We start from the raw sequence: 19,474 nt of genomic DNA on the forward strand, positions 1-19,474 counted from the left end.
AGATTCTCAGGGGAGAAATCCTTGTGTCTGCCTGATACATAAATACTCTATAATAAAAAAGAGTCTTTATATAGCATATATTGTAGTTACTATCATATACTTTTATGTTCAAGGCACTGTTCTAGGTGTACCTTTTTCTTAAACATTCTCACTATTGCTCTCTTTAATCCCAAATTTTCCTGGAGCATGCTGTTTTGTAGAAATCCATTTGCAAACAAGTTTTCATGCCTATGAAGTCTGTACATTCCTTGCTTTATTCAGGTGAATTACAAGCGGAGTTTTAAGTAAATGTGATTGAACATGAGACCATATATTTTGTTGCTTGTAATCAAATGATTTAAGTAACTGTGAGAGCAAATTTTATTTTGAGGTATTTGAGAAACCGAGAAGTTTTCTTGTATCTAGTTTAAGGGTTTTAGTTCCCCCTTGGAAGCTTAGTAAATTCAATGCTCAAGTAAATGAACACTTCTCAACCAACTAATAAACATTTCTGTACTTCCTTAACCTTAGAAAAATTTTAACTATAGTTTTTAATTGTAATTGATAAGCTCTCATATGTGTCTTTAGAAAGTAGCAACTGGATTAGATAGAAATGAGCATAAAAAATGTTGGAACTCGGTAGTTATTTGGAAAACCATCTATTAAACTGTCTTCTTATTTCTATAAGGGTCTCTTGTCTAATGGTTGTGGTATAAAATCTCACCTTGCCCATCAGGAGGATAGTTATTTTTTCAAATGATAGAATCATTTACTACAGAATTTTCCAGGGTAACTGCTTGGTAGTTGGATTCAGCCTTAAAAAGCATGTGGGAGTGCCGTAGTCAGGCAAGAGGAATCCCGTTGAAAGATGCGGTGAATGTCAGGGCTGTGGCAAGTCTGGGCATGCGCAAGAAACAGAGCTTGAGCGAGGAGAGAGGCAGGGACCAAATCAGGGTCCCAGAGACCTCATTTTGTGGCCATAACTAGTTTGCATTTCTTCATAGTGAATCATTTAAAAGGTAGCACTTTCAGGATTGTTTTATATTTTTAATTACAATAAAACTGTACTGTAAGAGTATAACTTATCATACTCATGAGTGGTTACCAAAGTCTGTCTTCTTCTTTATATAGAAATACATCTTAGCCCCTGCTCACAAACCTTTATTCCAGATGACTTCATCCAATCTATTCCAGTAAATGTCCTTTGTGTTGGGAGCCTGAAGAGGTCTACGTTGTCTTTCTAACAGTCAGCTTCTTAAAATTCTAGGCCATGCTACTGGTGACCTCGACAAAAGCCATTTCTTTTGATTCCCACTCTCTGCTCTATGACCAGTTGATGCCCCCGTGTTAAGGACTAATTTTTTTTTTTTTTTTTTAGTATGTTGCCTTTGGCAAACTAGACATCTTTATATAATTTTCTAGTTATTTTTTCCTTTGATCTGGACATGTGGATAGTTCTTTCATGTATTATTTAGTAGGACCCTGGAATTATTTGTTTTTCCCTAGTGAAGCTGAAGAACCACTTTTTAAAATTTATTCATTACAAAAATTCTTAACAAGCTGTGGTTCTGTTTGTGATTATGTGTTTGTGGGTATGTGTACGTGTACATGTACATGTGTATGCTCATATGAATTCTTCCCTTCCCGGGCATCCCAGCACTTATTTTCTTAAGTTCTTTGCCATATTTGATGGAATAGATCACCTTTCGGTCTTGATTTTTCTTTCTTCCTTTTTTTTTTTGGGGGGGGGGGGCTGTGCCATGTGGCATATGGGATCTTAGTTCCCTGACCAGGGATCGAACCTGTGCCCCCTACAGTAGAAGCATGGAGTCTTAACCAATGGACCACCAGGGAAGTCCTTTCTCTCTTCCTTGGTCCTAATTCTCTTATATCTCAGCTCTCTTCTATTTTTTTTTGCCACCACTTCCTTTACCCATTTTCTAAATTTGGAGGTACCTGAATCCACGGTATTAGCCTCTATTTACTCTTTCAGAGAAAACATCTATTCTTTGTTGAGTTTTTTGTTGTAGTGTTTTGAATAGTGTCCCCCCAAAAGATACATCCAAGTCAAGGATCTAGAGATGAGATAATCCTGGACTTAAGTTGGGCTCAAATCCAATGACTGGTGTTGGTATAAGAGGGGAGACATGGGCACAAATACACAAAGGAGTAGGCCATGTGATGACAGAGACGGAGACTGCAGTAGTGCTGCCACAAGCCAAAGAATGCCAGGAGCCACCAGAAGCTGGAGGAGGCAAGGAAGGATTCTCTCCCAGTGCCTTCTGAGGGATATGGCCCTGCTGACACCTTGATTTCAGGCTACTAGCTTCCAGAACTATGGTAGAATAAACTTCTGTTGTTTGAAGTTGCCCAGTCATGGCGATTTGTTACAGCAGCCCTATGAAATGAATACGTCAGCTTTGTATTCCAACCCCAATATTGTTCCACTTGCAGTTTGAACTCACGGCTGCTTATTGACTCATCACTACCTGAAAATCAACGTATTTAAAATCAACCTCACTCTCAGATTGAAAAGCTCAAGATCATCTTTGATGTTCTTTATTTTTCTTTTCACATCCAGTTAGTGACCAACCCTTCATTCAGTCTCCCTTCACAATATCTCCTTGTCCCTTTCTTCCATTCCCTCTGCTAAAAATATGCCTCAGGGAAATCCAGGGCCAGGAGGGTAAGGAGAAGGTCAGTACTTAACTTGTCTTGCCCCTTCTTGTCTTCAGAAGACAAAGAATGTGGCAAGCTGCCACATTTATATTTTATAATTGTCACTTCCCAGTTCAGAAACTGCATAGCTGGCTGTTATTTTCTAGGCATTCAAGGTCCTCTACCAGCATAACAATTCGGTGGGTATGGAGGGCTGTGCTTTCCTCCCTCCCTCCCTCCCTCCCTCTCTCCCTCCCTCCTCCCCTCCCTTTCTCTCTTTCTTTCTAGCTGTATTGACATATAATTGACAAATAAAATTGTAAGCTATTTAAAGTACACATTGTGGTAATTTGAAATACATTGTGAAAAAATTCCCACTATTTAATTAACATATCCATCACTTCACAGATTATCTTTTTTTTTGGTAAGAATATTAAAGTTCTACTCTCTTAGCGAATTTCAATTATATAATACAATGTTGTCAACTATAGTCATTATGTTTTACATTAGATCCTCAGACCTTATTCCTCTTATAGCCGAAAGTTTGTCCTCTTTTACCAATTGCTATTTCCCCTACCGCCTAGCCCCAGGCCACCTTTTCTACTCTCTGTTTCTATGAGTTTGATTTTTTTAGATTCCACATATAAGTGATACCATGCAGTATTTGCCATTCTTTGTCTGGCTTATTTCATTTAGTGTAATGCCTTCAAGGTCCATCCATGTTGTCACAAAGGGCAGGATTTCCTTCTTTCTCATGGATGAATAATATTCCTCTGTGTGTGAGTGTGTGCACACGTGTGTATCACATATATTTATTTTTTAACATATCACAACTTCTTTGTCCATTCATCCATACATGGACACTTCGGTTGTTTCTATATCTTGGCTATTGTGAATAATGGTTCAGTAAACATGGGAGTGCAGGTATCTTTTCAGTATCCTATTTTTATTTCCTTTGGATACATACCCAGAAGTGCAATTCCTGGATCATGTGGTAGCTCTATTTTTAATTATTTGATGGACCTCCATACTGTTTTCCATAGTGGCTGCACCAATTTACATCCGTACCAAGAGTGCACAGGGATCCCCTTTCCTCCACATTCTGCCAGCACGTAGCTCTTATATTCTTGATGACAGCCATTCTAACAGGTATGAGGTGGTATCTTAATGTAATTTTGATTTGTACTTCCCTGATGATTAATGATGTTAAACACCATTTCATGTACCTATTGACCATTTGTAAATGTTTGGAAAAATATTTATTCAGTTCCTCTGCCCATTTTTTAATTGCTTTTTTTTTTTTTGGTTATTGAGTTGTGTGAGTTATTTATATATTTTGGATATTAGCCCCTTATCAGATGGAGTGATCTTACTTTCTCTGAATTTGTCTCTCTTGTGCCTTTTTATTTTGTTTTAATTTATGTATATGTGCAGGTAGTATATTCATATGATATATATTTCTAAAGATAAAAAGGAAAATACAGTGAAAATTCTCCTTTCCTACCCTGCCGCTAGCCAAATTCTTATGCCCAGAGGCAACCACTAACAGTTTCTTGTATTCTTCCAGACATAATCTATATATACTCAAGCCAGTATTCAACCTACATATGATTTTTTTCTCAGATGGTCACATGTTACATGCATTATGTTATACCTCACTTTTTGATACTGAATGATATATTTTTGATATCCTTATCAGTACATAAAGGGCTTCCCTTTTTAAAAGCTGCATAATAAATATTCCATTGATGGATATAACATGTTATGGGGTGGGTACCCCATCCTCTAAACATAAACATTAAGGTTATTTTATTGTTTAAAGCTTATAGCATTGTTAAATTTCCCCCCCTTTTTTTTCTTCCAAACCAGAGGGTGGGAATTGTGTTTCACAGAGAAATTCTGTAACATAGTAGGTGTTCAAGAGAATTGATAAGTAAACTTTTAGCCACAGCTTTCACACAGTCAGGTACAGTATTGATATATACAATGAGAATGTCTGTCCAATAAAATTTTAGTATTTCATGTGTAGATCTGGTAAATTTTCAGAAGTACTTGGATAACTTAAAAATTGCTTACATTTACTTTTATAGTAATTGGCCCAAGTAATTCTTGGCAATATTCTTCTTAAGCTTTTACAAAAAAGCCAGAATTTTGGCAAGGTTGTATTGAAAGCTTAAGGACTAATAACTAAAAGGTAGTGTGCATTACATAATGCATATAAATAAATTGAGCCCTGAATTGAAATTTTTTTATAGTGTTAGATGAAAATATTCAGGAAACTCAGCAAAACACAAGTTTATAGATGAATTTTACTTATTTTACTGTTTGCTTCTTTTAAATTTAAAATCAAAGAGTCATTATCACTATAGACATTTTATATCTATTTTAACAATTTCATTTTGAAAATGAAATTTTAAAAAGGCACTATTTTTACTGATTAAAAGTAATGCCAAGCTGGGAAAAAAATTACTGGAAAAAACCCCGGCAAAATCATTTCCAAGTCCATGAAGAATTTTGGATATATCTTTATCCTGTAATTTTTATTGTTTAGGTGGTAAGATAAACCACAAGGGTGCGCTGTTTAACAGAACTACCGCATTTTGATTTTTCCAATTTTTTTTTTTTCCCCAAAGAGTCCTTTGAATAAAGCAGAAAGAAAATATTGGAAATAGTTACATTATATTAGAAATAGCAAATGCTTATCTCTTGTGGGTGAAGTGCCTGAAAACAGAGCTAGAGAGATAAATAACAGTAATGCATAACAAAGTGATTTATAATTAGCACAGTTTTATTCATTTTGAGCTTTTATCTTAATGTTCTTTTAAGTAATCATTGATATTATATTTGCCTTAGGCTTACAGATAAGTCAGTCTATCTGTAGCTTGGAAAAAATATTGTCAACCACATCTATTTTATGCTTTTTGGCTGTCTATATTTAATAATTTGCCTCTTTCCTCTAAGGCATTTCTCAATACTGGCAAATTAAGGTATTCGGATAGTGATTTTGGAGCATCAACTGAAAATATTCACATAAAAGGCTGTTGATTTTCTGAGCTAATTTTGGCAACCGATTGTGCAGTTTCCAAAGAGGATTCAATGATGATCCCAGTTAGTAAGATAATTTATCTTAACCTTTTTGGGGAACATTTCTGCATCTAAACTTCTATCCACCTAAAGAATATATTTTAAAGACTACATAGTTTACTGTCATTGCTACAGTGTCCTTTGCATGTCCCTGGATCTCCCTGTACTCTTTTCACATGGTTTCAGGTCTCGTGTCATTTTCTTTGTCAAGGTGAAATACATTGTCTTCTATGGAAATGTTCATTTGGAAGAGAAAACTCTCCAACTAGAAAATTTCTGGCAGTTTTTCCTGATACTCTTTAAGCACTTTGTGAACATGATTCTGCCTGAAGATGTGAAATGCCATTTGCACAACAACATATGTAAGAGCTGGCTCATGCTGTCATTTACATGGACTAGATCACATGTATTACTGCATAAAATACATATAGTTATTAACATAAGATTGTCATTTACTTCATACATGGCAGAAGTCAGAAATGCAGTGGCATTGACTTAAATTAAAAGCGACTTAGAATTCTGGGATTGAAACTAAGTTCAGAAATGCAGTTTCCGTCCCGTGTCTGTTGACCAAGTATCTGTGAAGAGCACATTAAATGAAATCAGTGGCCAAAGGATGTCCTAGTATTATTGACAAATTAACCTTTTATGCCTATTTTACATTTGAAGAAGAGGAAGAAGAGTTGGACAGAAGCTGTAGGTAATCTTGACCCATTGAATTCACAGAACGTTTTGGAGAATTCATTTTTTCATATTTGGTATGGCTTTGCTGCTTGGTTATGTGAGTACACAACAGTGAATTGTTTTTCCTGGGCTACTAGCATGGCACCTCGTTTTCTTTAGGATATTGGCTTTTGGCTGGGAACACAATAAGGAATGCTCTTGATTGGGCATTTCACTTGGTCTCATTTTGTATTCTGCTGCAAACACTCAAATGTTGAGAAATTGAAATTCTTTGCCATATACTCTTATGCAAGTGAAATTTAATACTTAGAGTGTTAGTTTTTTAACAGCTGATTTGTTTCTTTAAAAATATTTGACATTTTTCATCTTTTACCCAATTTCATCTTTTAATATTTATCATGCTTTACAAGCAGATAAAATGATAGATTATTATATGATTTTGAAATGTCCAAGTATATTTGGTCTTAGCTTCACTTAATGAGTTTAATCTAGTCATTTTATGCAGTCATTAAGGTTGTTGTAATAGAGCATTTATAATTTTTAAGAAATATACCCCTTTTTAGTTTTTTTCTCCAGGTTATCTCATAACATTTGATTTTTTTTTTACCTCCACTCTCCACTTATATTATATAGAAAGTGGACCACACACATAATTCTCCAATTGCCTAGGAACAGTGGTTGTCATGGCATTTTCAGCTTGATATACGGGATACAGCTGTCTGTACTTCCAAAAATATGACTTGTTTCATTCAGTAGAGAAATGCACCAGCGCAGTATAATATTTAATATTCTTCCTCTTTTAAGGCTTCCCCAGATATAAGACATACTTTGTATTGTAGTTTTCATCAGATTTTCAAAGGGTCATAATCACCCAAGAGCAGAAGTAATTACTAATGCTTATATATCACTTACTAATATTTCAGACAAGGCTCAACCACGTTGCTCATTTAATGCTCACAAAAATCCTCTGAACAATTACCTTTTAGGTTTCTGCCAGCTTTACCTCTGACCTAAATGTAAAGAGCTATGCTCATTATAAAGTTGCTAAATTTTAAAGAACAGTACTATTCAAAGAACAATAGGTCATTTGTGGAATTTGTGTGGATTTATCTTCCTTATCTAGCTTTCCTCTCCGAAATACGTATACTCAGTTAATAAAATATCATTGAAAATAATCAGTGTTAGGGTTTTCCTTTACAAGTTCTCATAGTATGAATTTTACTTAGCCTTTCTACCACTGTGACATTTGGGACCTCATGGTTTCAAAGACATGCCTTTCTCTGGTAACCAGCATGTTAACAGAGGTCAGGGTGGAGAGAAGCTGGCCCCTTTCCTGGAGCCACAGTGATAAAATGGTGAGGTCACTTGGATAATGCCTGCCATACAGCCTTAACTCTCTTTCTGGGATGAACTGAGTTGGCCCCAGCTTGTTCCCTTGATTTCTCCTTTACTCTCATTGAGGCCCTAAATTAGTTACCTATAGATGTTGAGTATTCTCCTGACCTGCTCCTAGACACCCCTCTGTTTGATCACTAAGACCACAGAGAACCATGGTTATGCGGGCTTCTCATTGCGGTGCCTTGTCTTTGTTGCGGAGCATGGGCTCTAGGCACGCAGGCTTCAGTAGTTGTGGTGCACGGGCTCTAGGGCGCAGGCTCAGTAGTTGTGGTGCACAGGTCTAGTTGCTCTGCGGCATGTGGGATCTTCCCAGACCAGGGCTTGAACCCATGTCCCCTGCATTGGCAGGCAGATTCTTAACCACTGCGCCACCAGGGAAACCCACCACCATCCTTTGTTTTAAAGAAGATGTTGGGGGTAGGAGTTTATTAATTAATTTATTTATTTTTGCTGTGTTGGGTCTTCGTTTCTGTGCGAGGGCTTTCTCTAGTTGCGGCAAGCGGGGACCACTCTTCATCGCGGTGCGTGGGCCTCTCACTATCGCAGCCTCTCTTGTTGCGGAGCACAGACTCCAGACGCGCAGGCTCAGTAGTTGTGGCTCACAGGCCTAGTTGCTCCACGGCATGTGGGATCCTCCCAGACCAGGGCTTGAACCCGTGTCCCCTGCATTAGCAGGCAGATTCTCAACCACTGCACCACCAGGGAAGCCCCACCCTCCTCTTTTTAACTTGATCCTGATCTCTGCTTATTCCTGGTTCATTTTGTCTTTTTTCATTCAAGATATACTACTCAGGCCCTCATCTTTGGGCATTTAAAAAGTGTTATAAGGGATTACCACTAATAAGACTTGGTTACACGCTTTCTCAAAGTATTGGAGAAGTGAAAGAAATGAAAGCAGATTGCCTCAGGGAGAGAATGTAAAACCCTTGCAAGGATAGGTGTAACACAAGTTGTAAAATTCGTGTTTTGGTTTTATTCTGATAGGCGTGGAGAAGGGCTGGAAAGAATTATATTGTGGCAGAAGAAACCCTAGTCTGGTTTGAGAGAGAGTCTTGGATTTGTAATACGCCTATTCTTCTTTGCTTTTGGTCATCTTTTGTCATCTTCATCTTCTACCTTGAAGAACAAGCCATTGAACTTCTTTACGGTTTGGGTTTCTCCTCTGTAGAATAACGTTCTATAATTAAATTTCCAGAACTCTTTTCAACTCTGGTATTATAAAATCTTTTTTTTTTTTTTTATAAAAGTTGTTGTTGTCATTTAAAATTGGCCTTTAACAGGTGAAAGTGCTCTGCTGCAGGGACCTTTGGTTTGATCAGTGTTACCAGACAGTGGTATCTAGTCTTGGTATTACTCCTCTAAAGATTTTTGAACCTTAAAGAACAATAGCAAAATGAAACATTAACTAACTGAGATCTTTCTCCCTGAATTCCAAACTGTAACACCAAAGTCAGCACAAGTGTTTTGGGCATCACTTAGAAGATGTTGAAGACAGAAAATTTGAGGATGATACGCTCAGGTTAATGAGTTTGTTAACCAGAGAACACAGATGTTATCATTGACTAATCGTGAGTTTAAAACTAGATGATTTAGAGAGAAACCTAGTGGCAAGCGCAGCCACTCAGAATCCTCTGAAGAGATTTAATTTTTTGTTAGTAACTCAAAAAGTCACAAGTGAAGAGTCGTGGTGGTTATTTAGATACCTGTAAGTGAATCCAGCTCTAATCTCATTGCTTCCTCTTGTAGAATTTATTTCAGCAGATTGATAAACACCCTGAAAATTGGCAGAACAGTTGCCTGCTTACATAGTGTGGATTTAAGAGCTCCAGGCTCTGATACTGCTGCCCTATTTCTTCTTTCTCTAATTACAATCATCTGGTACCTGGAATGTCACCCCTACTTCTTATACCCCTTCACTGATGACTTTTTAAAATCTAAGTTGACCTAAGCAAGACTTTCAGTGCTATAAATGAAGGATGTTAAAACAGGTTTATAGACAGAATAAGAAAATAGAATATATAAGTCCTAGATCTTTAGGAGTCTGGAGGAAGTGCTGTCCAAGGGGCAAAATGGTGTAGAACAAGGAGATTCAAGGCAGCAAAATAAACTTGCTCTGGACCCACCAAAAGATAACATGTTGCGTGAAAAAAACATTAAAAAGAAAGAAAGAAACTGGCATGTATGCTTTCATCCAATACAAGTCACAACACGTGCATGTGTGTGTGTGTGTGTATACAGGTATAAGGTAAAAGGCTGGACACCAAAACTTCTAAGAGATGACCTGTATTAGCTGAGATTTACAGTAATTTTTCTTTTCTTTTTTTCCTCACCATTGTATGCACTGTTTGCATCTCATAGGAGATTGTGCTAATTTTATGATCAAATTAATAATAAAACTGATTTCACTGTAGTAAGAAAAACTTACCTTCAGAGCTTTGCCTATTTTGAAATTCAGTAGAATATCTTATACTTCTATATTACATTCACTATGGTATAATAATTATATGTTTTGACGTTTAAGAAAATTGATTAGTTGTTTAAGTTATAAAATTATTTTAGAATTCTTCTATCAAGAGTTAAGAGTTAAAGCTTGACCTTCAGTTATGTGAAAAAGTTCAGTCATTAGGATACTAATGACTAATTCATAGTAAATTAGGAAACCCTAATGTCAATTATAAGGTATTTTATAATATTTTATAGCATTTATTGAGAATGTCTGCATTGGAGAAAGATAATGGGAGTCTGTCCCTTAAAAAGAAAAGAATATTATATGAGTTTTAAGACAATTTTATGAAATTGCTTAAGCTCTCTTTAACCCAACTCCTCCTCACACGGGAAATCGTATTATAAACAAACTAGAATCCAAAAGCTTCTAATAGAAACATTTAACAGGACTTCCCTGGTGGTGCAGTGGTTAAGAATCCGCCGGCCAATGCAGGGGACATGGGTTTGATCCCTAGTCCGGGAAGATCCCACATGCCGCAGAGCAGCTAAGCCTGTGGGCCAAACCTACTGAGTCTGTGCTCTAGAGCCTGGGAGCCACAACTACTGAGCCCGAGTGCCACAACTACTGAAGCCTGCGCTCCTAGAGCCCACGCTCCACAACAAGAGAAGCCACCGCAATAAGCCCACGCTCCGCAACAAAGAATAGCCCCTGCTCACCACTAGAGAAAGCCTGCCCGCAGCAACAAAGACCTAACGCAGCCAAAACAAAAAAAGAAACATTTAACGATGTCATTGATTGAAGTTGGGCCACTGTATTTCCATCCTTTGCTTCAATCTTCTTTTTATTATTTTCCTATTTGTATTCTTCACTCTTAATCAGAATATATTGATTTCAGTGACCCACATCTTATAATTCAACTGTGATTAATAAGTGATCTAATGACAAGTACAGAGCTAGTACTAAGTAAATCTATTGAATACCATTCAGTTCTATGTTCTTCAGCTAAATTTAGTTCCATTTTGAACCAGTGAATTCTGATCTGGATGTGAATTATGAAGGATTAACTATCTGGCATGGCTTTCAACTTGACCTTGCCATTTTCATTAGTGAATTCTGTTTCTCTGTGCAGTATTTTTCTTTTCACAGACTGTAAAATTCAGTGAGGTACATTCCTGTTAGAGGTGCAGTTTTTGCTGAAGGTAGGCAGACTTAGTGACTCTAACTAAAGTAAATAATTGAATATCTCTAATTATTAACCAAAGTGCTTTTCCAATAGTAAGAAGAAACCTGTCTGTTTTCTTGTGTTGTAAATCCTTTGGACTTAAATATAATTTGATATCAACTCCTTTTAAAATTTTTCAGTCATAATTTGACCAAAGGAAATGTACCTGGGCTAGGTGGTAAAAGCTAAAGACAGTTCTAAGCATTTCTTTCGTTTTAATTGTTCACATTAAATGTATGAAATATTTCAGATTTATATACTATAATTCACTTCCCCGTACCCCTCACTAAGAATTAACAAACTGGTGTTAAATATTTAGCTTTTATTAAACTCCTTTAAGGTATGATGAAGCTGCCTGAGGTGACTTAAAGGTGGAGTTTTACACACAGTGGATTTAGCTTGTGCAGTGGACTAAGCGCAAGTTCCTAAGTTGTTTAAGGTTGATTATGACTGACACTCACCCTAATAGGACTCCCACCACCGCCATCACTAATTAAAGTACAGTCTTAGAATAAGTAGCACAGCCTCCGGACACGCAGGCTCAGCGGCCATGGCTCACGGGCCCAGCCGCTCCGCGGCATGTGGGATCTTCCCGGACCGGGGCACGAACCCGCGTCCCCTGCATCGGCAGGCGGACTCTCAACCACTGCACCACCAGGGAAGCCCTAAGTACCTCTTTTTATCCGCACTTTTTACTCTAATCTCTACACTACAACTATCATTTGCTTATTTTTTTACACTTTCACATACTTGAAAATAGACAAATTACATGTAATAACATTAGCTACTACTTATGGAGCATGTACTGTATACTAGGTGCAGCACTAAGTGCCTTACACAGGTCATTTCACGTGAGCACCCAGCCCCTAGGAAGCAGGTACTGTTTTCCCAGTTTGTGGAGAAGGAGGCAGAAGGTTGCAGGGACAGTAAATGCCACGTTCCCCGTTCAGGCCCTGGCATCGACTCCAAAGCTCATGTGTTTGGTAACCACTACACTGGCTGCCTTCCAACTTGCAAACCCTCTGTAAGCTTCTCGCCAGTTAGACAAAGTCACACTCAAAATCCTGGGTAGCTCAATCCTGAGAAATGCAAGAGTAGAGCTATTGGGAGCCTATTAAGGAGCATATTCCTGAAGTGCACAGAACAAAACGGGGCTTCAGAATGCGTGGGGGCCTTCCTCGCCCTTCTTTCTTTCTTTCTTTCAACATTTTATATGGGAGCTCATGACGTGTTTACTTAAATAACTGCAGTAGTTTAGTACGTCTACTTCTTAGCAAGCTTGTGTGCTGGATCCGTATATTCTACACGTATCCCACGGTACACGCCAGTTTTCTTGGCTACAATCTATTTAGGAACACCTAGGTCTTCTACCTCAAATGCCCCTTCTTTCTTGCAGGCTTTTACCCAAGAGAAGGATGTTTTCCGTAGACATAGGATCCTGGGGTTCTTCCATTTTAGTCTTATTAGCAATGTTTTAGTTAACACAAAATAACTCCCAAGTTTGATTTTTTTTTGGCTGCTGCTTAGCTGATTGAAATTCTTTTCTAAGTTGTTAAATTTACATTTTTGTCACCAAGTTAGTAAGCTGTTACCATTGATTATAGCATTGAATCTAGTGATGCAGGTAACATAAGTTGACCTGGTCACATGCAGTGACAATCATGTTCTCTTCAAAGGTCTTCATTCTCAGTCCCTATGATCCAGTTGCTGGTCTGGAAACATAAGTCCATTTGCTTTCATGACATGCCCGTACAATAGAGGAAGGGGGTAAATCTTACGGAATAAGGTTATAAAGCATGTGCTCCCCCAAGACGTTCATGGCTTTGCCCATCTAACCTGCATTCCCTCAGCTGTCTTCACAAAAGCTATTAGAACTGTTTTAGCATTTGTAACACTGAAATATGTGTATTTGGACAAATTTTAAATTCTTTATCCATAGAAATATAAATATCCTGTACAAAAAAAAGTTAGCTTATTTTAAGACCTCTAGGGTGATAAACGAAATATATGAGTTTATTTTTATTCTGTCTTTGAGTTATTAGGTCCATATAAATTTGTGAGCCTCTGTATATACATTCCTCCCTTTTTTATCTCTGTGCTATTTGCTTTACTATGTTATAACCAGAATTTAAGAGCTCTAACTCCTAAACAGATACTACTGTCTGAGAAATTCATGTTGTGACTGCTTTTATCAGGTAACAGACCAATAAATGACAGTGGCTGGGAACCTGACCTAAAGGGGAACACGGGTTGTTATCAGACTACATGAAAGCAATCGGTCCAAACGTAAGGAACACGTTTTCAGCGTGGAATTAGAAGGAAAATCAAATGCTGCTATGACTTCATGCATTCACCAATTACTTATTGTTCACCTACTGTGTTCCTGCTGATAAACTAGGTCTGTGATAGGAATGAGGCATGCTTGAATAGGGCTTGACAGAAGTAAACTCATCAAGAAATAAAATGACGTCTTCTACTGCTTTTGATGTTTTAGATCAATATTTTAAAAAATGAAGTGTCATATTGTTTTAGGAGAATGTTTGGCCTTCTCCCTAACAATCCCTAAATTTCTTACTTTTATAAGATAGCAAGTGAACGTTTCCGAACACAGAGACATATCATCAATAAGAAGATTTTAATTTGAGCTTTATGTCCTATTCAAAATGATATTCAAATATTGCTGATCTATCACTACATTTCTTTCTCAGCTCTTTGTCGCCGAGGGCCCTTCTCCTAATTATTTCAGAGGTCCAAGCAGCAGTTGAGGGCCCACCCACGGGGTTGGGGGGGGTGACCCTCTGATTTAATCAAAATTGGCTTCAGTGACTCTGAATCAAAATCTGGGTTTGGGTGGCAGGCTTTGACTCTTTTCATGCTGGATTATGGAGACGTCTGAAGAGTTCTGTAGGAGGGACCAGGGTCATGAGAGGAGAGGAGATTGGTGGCTGCAGCTATCTACCCACTGGTAATGGAAGAAGTTTAATGTTCTGATTACCGATAAGGTCAGCCTGGTGCCACCCTGTCTGACCCCCTCGTTAACATGAGTTAACCTTAGTGAGGGGTGTGTTCCACCAAGTGCCTGCCATATGGACCTGACTCTGCTTCTGCCCGTGTGAGATGAGCTGCCTTCCGCTTTTGTCCCTAACAGAACTGGCAGTGATGACAGCTAACTCAGACTTTTCTCTGTGAGAGCAGGCTTCCTTTCTTCTCTGGCAGAAATATTATAACATTACAAAATAGTAAATTTGCTAACTTTTTTGTGGTATATAGCAAGACGTAATGACTGATAAACATCTTATGAACTAGGCCACTTCCCTTAGTTGTACTTACATTGTCTCTTAAGATTGGAATGGCCCAAGCTTTACATACTCTCCTAGTCCAAGTTTATCAAGGCCTTTTATTTGCAAATGAGGAAGGCAGTATTTGGTTCATTTCTTTCATTCACTCAACACGAATCTATTGAGAAACTTCTATGAGACAGACTTTGTTCTGGAGGCACGGAAGTGAGCAAAATAGGAGGAAAAAATATCCTTGCCCTTAGAGTCAAACCTGGTGGAAGCAACAATAAACAAGGTAAAGAGGCCAACTCGGTGGTGTGTTAGAGAGTGATTAAATGCTGATCATAAGATCAAGCTGGGAAGACGGATAGGAATTGTTGAGGCGGCGGGGGCGGGGGGAAGTCAAGGAGGAGCTCACTGAAAAGGTGACATTTGAGAAACGACCTGAAGAAGATGATGGGGTAAGACATTATCGGAAGAGCATTCCAGGGACAGGGACAGCAAGGGCAACCACTCTGAGGTGGGAACACTCCTGGCACATTTGAGGAGCAGTGTGAAGGCCAGTGTGGCTCACTCTGCTCCACACCTGGAGAAGGAGGTGGTCAGAGAGATCTAGGGGCCAGGTCGCCAATGGCCTTAGAACTCATTACAAGGACTTTAGCTTTTCTGTACCAATTGGGAAATTATTAGTGGGTATTGAACAAAGTGCCTTCACCTGATTTTTATTTTAACAGGATCCTTTGCTGCTATATTGAGGAAGGACTCTAGGGAAGCAATGTGGAAGAAGCAATCCAATTAGAAGGTTCTTAGTGATGGCTCACTCTGTGGTAGCAGTTGAGCTGGATGAGCCAATAGGATGGACTTGATATGGAGTGTGAGAGAGAGGGGACATGGGAGGGTGACTCCAAAGTTTCTGGCATGAACAAATGGAATAATGACTTGCTGTTTTTATTGAAACAGGGAAGACTGTGAGAACAGGGGTTGTTTTTAATGGGGGAGATGAAAGGAGGATTAGCAGGATCTTAGTTTTAGATATGCTGAGTTTGAAATGGGCTTCAACATTAGATGAAGATCAGACAGAGGTCCAGGATGCAGACATAATTTAGAAATCATCAACATATAAATAATACATAAAACCCAGAGATAGCAGACACTACCAAGAATGAGTATAGATTCTAAAGAGAATATGTCCAAGGACTAGATGAAAAGGAACCAACACAGAAAACAGTTCAGATCTTTGCAGAGTAAGGAAATAGTATTCTGGGTATAAGGAAAAGAAGATTTTAGAGGGTGGTCAACTGTTTAATTCTGCTAATATGTCAAACAAGTGAGTTCTAAGAAGTAACCACTGATTTAGTCATGAGGGAGGTCATTGATGACTTTGATAGTGTAAAGGAAAAACTCAGTTTTCTACCCATGTAGGGAAAAACCCAGTTCTTTCCTACTGTGTGTTTCTTCCCTGTGAGTCTCCTTTGCTGCTCACACAAAACATTTCACTTCTGTTCAACAAACGTGTGGAGGTTTTCCCCACACTGCCAGGCAATTTTTAGATACCAGCATTCAGCTAAATTCTGACACCATCTACCCAGAGACAACATCAGATTCCACAGGATAAGGGCTCAGTCCCACAAGATGGCCCTCCCTTTCCTACACACACTACGGGCACCAGTCACAAGCCCAAGTTATCACCTCTGCTCCTGACCAACCAGCTATTGATTAGCGATTCCAGTGACCCCTTTCTTGTACTTCAGATGCCAACCACAAGTCCAGGTTGTTACCTATACTTCTGACCAACTGGCTATAAATCAGAGGTTCCTTCGACTCCCTCCTCAGGTTTGATTAATTTGCTAGAATGGCTCACAGAATTCAGGGAAACACTTGCTTACATTTACCAGTTTCCTAAGGGATATGATAAAGTATATAGATGAACATCTAGATGGAAGAGATGTATAGGGCAAGGTATGTGGGGAGGGGCATGGGGCTTGCACTACCTGTCCAGGTATGCCACTCTCCCAGCACCTCCACGTGTGCACTGACCTGGAAGCTCTCTGAACTCCATACTTTTGTGATTTTACGGCAGCCTCATCACATAGGCATGATCAGTCATTAACTCCATTTTCAACCCTTCTCCCTTCTCAAGAGAATGAGGGCAGGGCTGAAAATTCCAGGCTTCTAATCATGACTTTCCCATGACCAGCCCTCATCCAGGAGCCCATCCAGAGTTGCCTCATTACAACAAAAGGTACTCCTATCATCCAGGAAATTACAAAGGTTTCAGGAGCTCTGTGTCAGGAACTGGGGCCCAAGACCAATATTAGACCAAGAGATGCTACTAGTGTTCTTGTCACTTAGGAAAGTTCAAGGGTTTTAGGAGCTCTGTGCCAGGAATGTGGGCAGAGACCATTATATATTTTCTATTATCTCACAGATAGGAATAGTTTTAATGGATCAAAGGTTGAGAAAAATCTGATTGGAGGGGTTCAAGTGGGAGATGAGAAATTGGAGGAAAAAAACTATGAATAACACTTTTAAGCAGGTTTGTTGTAAGGGGAAAGAGCAAGATGACGTGGCAATGGGCCAGGAGGAACCGGCCAGCCTGCTGACAGTCACATGCTGGGAGCGTGAGCATTAGCTGTGTATAGAGTCGAGTACCTCAAATGACCTCGCCTTTGGTAGACATATAGATTTTTGAAATGTTTGTCATTGATGTATTGTGCCAAAAAGAAAGATTAATCAAGCCAGTCTTAATGTACAGATATTCTTCCCTTTTTTACTTCTTACTTTACATCCAGTATTTTCTCTAGATTTTCCTTTGAAAGCTAGTTTTTAACTGCGTTGCCTATGAGTGTTCTACATTTTCATTAGTTGTTTACATGCCAGCCTCCCATTCTAGCCTAACCTTACTGAGAAGCATCATATTATACTTTTCTTTACATATCCGTCTCTGACACGTGGCAGATACTCCGTAAATGCTTTTTGAATGAATGACCATTATGTTCCATATTGGCATACGATGTGTTTGATGTAAAGGTCAGTGTCTTCCTGAAGTTTGCTGTTCCTTTCTGAATAGAGATTCTATTCGGTCACTTTGTTTTCCATAGCGTTCCTCTGGAGCAGGCAGAGTGAGGACAGGCTCTCTGCAGCTCGGTAGCACATCCGGTGGGAATTCATCTTTGAAAAGGACAAAGCGAAAAGCACCTTCCCCACCCTCCAAAACAGCCCTGCAACAAAGTGATGAAAATAGTCACGTGACTGGTAATGTTACTTTTCCCATTAATATTAGTGTTGTGTTTTCTTTAATATAGACAATAGAAATGATATAGGTTATAAATCACATCTTTTTATTAAATAATATTAGTACTTAAACTTAGGCTTTTAATTAATTGATTTTAATAGTAGTGCTTAGATAGTCCCTGATTATTCTCACTACCTTTGAAAAATCTGCATAACAAAATTTAAAACTGTACAGCTCCATTATCCTAAAATGAACATGTTATAATTTGTGAGTCTATTCAGAAAGATACTGCCTTTCCAGGATTGACTACATGTAGGACTGGGAATCAAAATAGAGTTTAGCTGTATCACAGCTAGACAAGTACAGTGGCTTCTAATAAGATTAGGGCTATCTTTTTCTGAATTATATAAAAATGACTTAAGTTAAGGTACTAAGGAATTGTTTCATTGGTGAATGTGACTTGCTCAGAAGTTGTGTTTCTTCTGTCTTCTAGCCCTGCAGTCGGTACCTGCAATTCCTACAGACAGTGTTTTAGAAGCAAACTCTTCTGAGGGCCTGTCCAGCCCAGGTCTGACACCTCTGTTCCACATCATGTAACCACTGAGAAAGAACTTCCAGGACAGTTGAGGAATGAATCTAGTCGTAATGCTCTGTATATGAAGGAGATACAGATGCTTTGTCTTCATTTCCCACGTTATATAGTATGAAATGAAAAATATTCCCCTCCCTGAGTTCAGAGCGTGAAACACAGAAATCAAAATTTTAGTTCTGCGATGGTACCTTGAGTGCTTTTCCTACTAGGTCTCCTGCTTTTCCTTATGCAATGTCAGGTTGCCATTTATTAATCTTCTCCCCAAGAGGAATGACACATCTTAGTTAGGAATGAACCTTGGTGTGTTCAGAAGAAAACTCACATGAAGGTGTTAAGCATCATTCTTTATGCAACTGTTGTAGTTGTGAATTCATATTGTCCTAATCTGATGGTAAAAATTTATTATGACATATTTTCTATTACATAGTTTTATTTTGGATTCTCTCCAAATAAGTGTCAGTAAAAATCTAATACTGTTCCTTAATATTTTTAATAATAGCTATTTAGTAGCTATAAGTATGATAAAATTTCTTAATCGTTAGGCTTAAAGTTAGGTGTAAATGAATATGACAGACTAATAATGTTTAATCAAAAATAGAATATTACTATGTCAGTACTTTAGCACGGAAATAATTTGATAGGTATAAAAATTGCTTAACTACCTCATTTTTATAATTCACATTCACAAATACAGAAAAACTCAGAAGCACCCAAATGCTCCTGAATCTTTTAATCCTTAGGTGATATTTAGGAATTTAAGATTTTGATATAGAATTCTCCTTTCCTCTGTGATTAAAAACACTATCATTAGGTAACTAGTAATGATTTTTCTCAAGTCTTACCCAGAATAATATCAATGATACCATTCTGTTTCACAAAGGAAATTTATTAAATAATA

At 38.2% G+C, this 19,474-nt stretch overlaps 1 protein-coding gene across 1 annotated transcript in view; it reads left to right on the forward strand.

Annotated features, from left to right (window-relative positions):
* Positions 1-19,474, forward strand: part of COBLL1 (cordon-bleu WH2 repeat protein like 1) — a 190,043-nt gene that overhangs the window by 149,925 nt on the left and 20,644 nt on the right. The window contains exons 11-12 of the mRNA XM_089915922.1: positions 17,851-18,004; positions 18,478-18,552. Coding sequence (XP_089772048.1) covers positions 17,851-18,004; positions 18,478-18,552 — 229 coding nt within the window. The remainder of the gene's footprint in view (positions 1-17,850; positions 18,005-18,477; positions 18,553-19,474) is intronic.

This window comes from Delphinapterus leucas, chromosome 8 (assembly GCF_059928025.1).
Source record: "Delphinapterus leucas isolate spDelLeu-1000000601 "Yukka" chromosome 8, BTC_Dleu_Yukka2, whole genome shotgun sequence".
In the NCBI taxonomy this organism is placed as follows: Eukaryota; Metazoa; Chordata; class Mammalia; order Artiodactyla; family Monodontidae; genus Delphinapterus; species Delphinapterus leucas.